At 43.9% G+C, this 2644-nt stretch overlaps 2 protein-coding genes across 2 annotated transcripts; both read left to right on the forward strand.

Moving 5' to 3' along the window:
* The first annotated feature begins 515 nt into the window (after positions 1 to 515).
* Positions 516 to 1285, forward strand: LOC134286122 (uncharacterized). Its single transcript, XM_062847696.1, has 2 exons — positions 516 to 800; positions 875 to 1285. The coding sequence occupies exons 1-2, from the start codon at positions 516 to 518 to the stop codon at positions 1283 to 1285; spliced, it is 696 nt and encodes a 231-aa protein (XP_062703680.1).
* An 18-nt stretch (positions 1286 to 1303) lies between these two features.
* Positions 1304 to 2158, forward strand: LOC134286123 (uncharacterized). Its single transcript, XM_062847697.1, has one exon. It carries the CDS (start codon positions 1304 to 1306, stop codon positions 2156 to 2158), a length of 855 nt encoding a protein of 284 aa, XP_062703681.1.
* Positions 2159 to 2644: the final 486 nt, after the last annotated feature.

Genomic DNA, 2644 nt, shown 5'->3' on the forward strand with positions numbered 1-2644 from the left:
CGTGCAGTTGCTTGTCTGTGATCTAATTTTTGGCTTGCATTATTTAGCGATTTTTGTGATGTAAACGTTCAATTTATCTAACCAAACGCTGCAGGACAATAAGTTAACTTATTACTCAGCTGTTAACATCGACAGTAAGTATTTAGTATCGTTTCCCACGTTATAGTAAGACGTTTTAAACTGAAACCCCTTTGCGGGTAAAATGAGCACTCGAATGTGGTGGTAAAATGAGCACCCGAGTGTGGTGGTAAAATGAGCAAGAGAGGAAAACGGAGCGGCAACCTGGACAGATGAGCAGATGGCCGCGGCAAAGCATGCCGTTGTTCGCGGAGTATCTGTCCGTCATGCTGCTATTAGGTACACACAACATTCCCAGGGCGACTCTCGCCAGGTGGGTTGCTTCTCCGGGTAAGAAAAGAGGACTTGGCTCGAAGAAAACGGTGTTCTCGCCAGAACAAGAGAGTGAACTGGTTCAGCATCTTCTTGATTTGGAGACCAGGTTCTATGGGGTCAACATGAAAGATGTTCGCAAACTTGCCTATGACCTGGCGGAGAAGAACAAGCTACCTCACGACTTCAGCCACAAACGCCAAATGGCTGGCAGGTACTGGCTTCAAGGATTTCTCAGGCGAAATCCAACCATATCATTCCGGAAGCCGGAAGCAACATCCATCGCTCGAGCTAGAGGGTTTAACAACCCCTCTGTGAATAACTTCTACGACCTGCTGCAGAAAACTTTAGACGCCAAGCATTACCCCCCGAATCGCATTTTCAATGCGGATGAAACTGGAGTCAATACGGTAAATATAGCTTTTTATTATTTAATTTTACTTAATTAATTTTACTAATATTAAAATATGGAAACACCCATAAGGTCCCTCCGAAGAAGCTGAAAATCGTGGCCAGGAAAGGGAAAAGGCAGGTTGGATCGATTACTTCTGCTGAGCGAGGAGTGCAGACAACAATCGTGATGTGTATGTCCGCAACCGGGCAACATTTGCCACCCTACGTGATCTTCCCTCGGGTGCGCATGCACGATTCGTTGAAAAAAGTTGCACCGAACGGAACCAAGTTTAATTGTAATCCTTCCGGTTACATGACCAGCGAGATCTTCCCAGACTGGTTTGATCATTTCATTGAAAATACCAACCCGTCAGAAACCAACCCGGCCTTGCTGATTATTGATGGGCACAGCTCTCACAAGGGTTTGGCGTTTGGTGAAAAAGCTCTGGCCAATTTCGTTGACGTTATTGTGTTGCCCCCACATTGCAGCCATAAAATGTAGCCTTTGGATGTGGCCTTCATGGGCCCATTCAAAAGCTATTATGCAAGTGCTTCGGAAAATTTTATGCGCAAATTCCCTGGCAAAGCCATAACGCTGTACGACGTGGCGGAATTGATGGGTGCGGCATATTTGAAAGCCGCTTCAGCAGAAGTGGCTGAGAACGGTTTCCGAAAGTCTGGCATTTGGCCTTTCAATAGGAACGTGTTCAGTGATGAGGAATTTGCTCCATCCGAAGTGACCGACCAGCCAGAAATCCGACCAACAAATCCGACAGTAAATCCCGATCAGCCAGCAATCGCCACCGACCAGGTAGAAGTCACGACTGTTACTTTAATCACGGTAACTAAACCACTGGTGCTTGACGGATCAACAGTACAGCAGATCCCTATGCCGAGTTCAATCAGTTTTCCTGAGTTAACCGGTAATGAGGTTCTTGACGATAATCAAGATGATGCCAATCAAATAATCAGCATTAAACCAAAATCTGAAGCCTCTCCGAACTCCTCATTCACCATATCACCGAAGGACATTCTACCACTTCCGAAAATGGCAGCTCCGAGAAATGCAAAGCGCAAGCGTAAGGCAGAACAGGCAGTTGAAATTACCGGAGAAAACTATCTTCAAAGCTTAGCCACATCGGAAGCAGCAAAGACCATTAAGGCCATAAAAAAAGGACGAAAAACAACGAAAAAACGAACCAAGGTGCAGAAGAAAGCTGAGATTTTCGAAGATACGTTGTGCGATCTCTTCGGTGCATCTTTTTCTGATTCCGTTGATGGCCAAGGATGGAAGAAGTGTCATTCCTGCTTGATGTGGTTCCACACAGAATGCGGTACGAACGAAGACGATCTCGGATGCCGATTCTGCAACTGAGTACTTGTACAGGTATGTTCCGTTTTTGTCACTATCCGTTATTATCACTATCCGTTTTTGTCACTATCCGATTTCGTCAACATTTCATTCCGTTTTTGTCAACACTAAAGTTTTTGTCAAATTTGTTCCCTCGAACGCGAGTTATTTATAGTTTAACATTAGTCTTGAGGCAATGCATCTATGAGTGAATTTGTAGCGTATACGCTACAATAGTTTTGAACACAGTTCAAATTCAACTGTAGATAATGTTAATTCATACTTTCTCACGCATAATTTTACTTCTTATTTGAACATGAGAAAAAAAACCAATAGTCCGATAGAAAATTACTCTAGCTCTACGTACCAACTGGAACTTGGCCTGCCTCTTCAAGTGTTCTTCGAAAACTTGAACAGCTCGGGGTTTTGCCCGTCATTGCCTGAATTTTTACACTATGTACAGTCTTTTTTACAAGACTTTTTTTTAAGTGCAATAAATTCCACGCGGTT

This window comes from Aedes albopictus, chromosome 2 (assembly GCF_035046485.1).
Source record: "Aedes albopictus strain Foshan chromosome 2, AalbF5, whole genome shotgun sequence".
In the NCBI taxonomy this organism is placed as follows: Eukaryota; Metazoa; Arthropoda; class Insecta; order Diptera; family Culicidae; genus Aedes; species Aedes albopictus.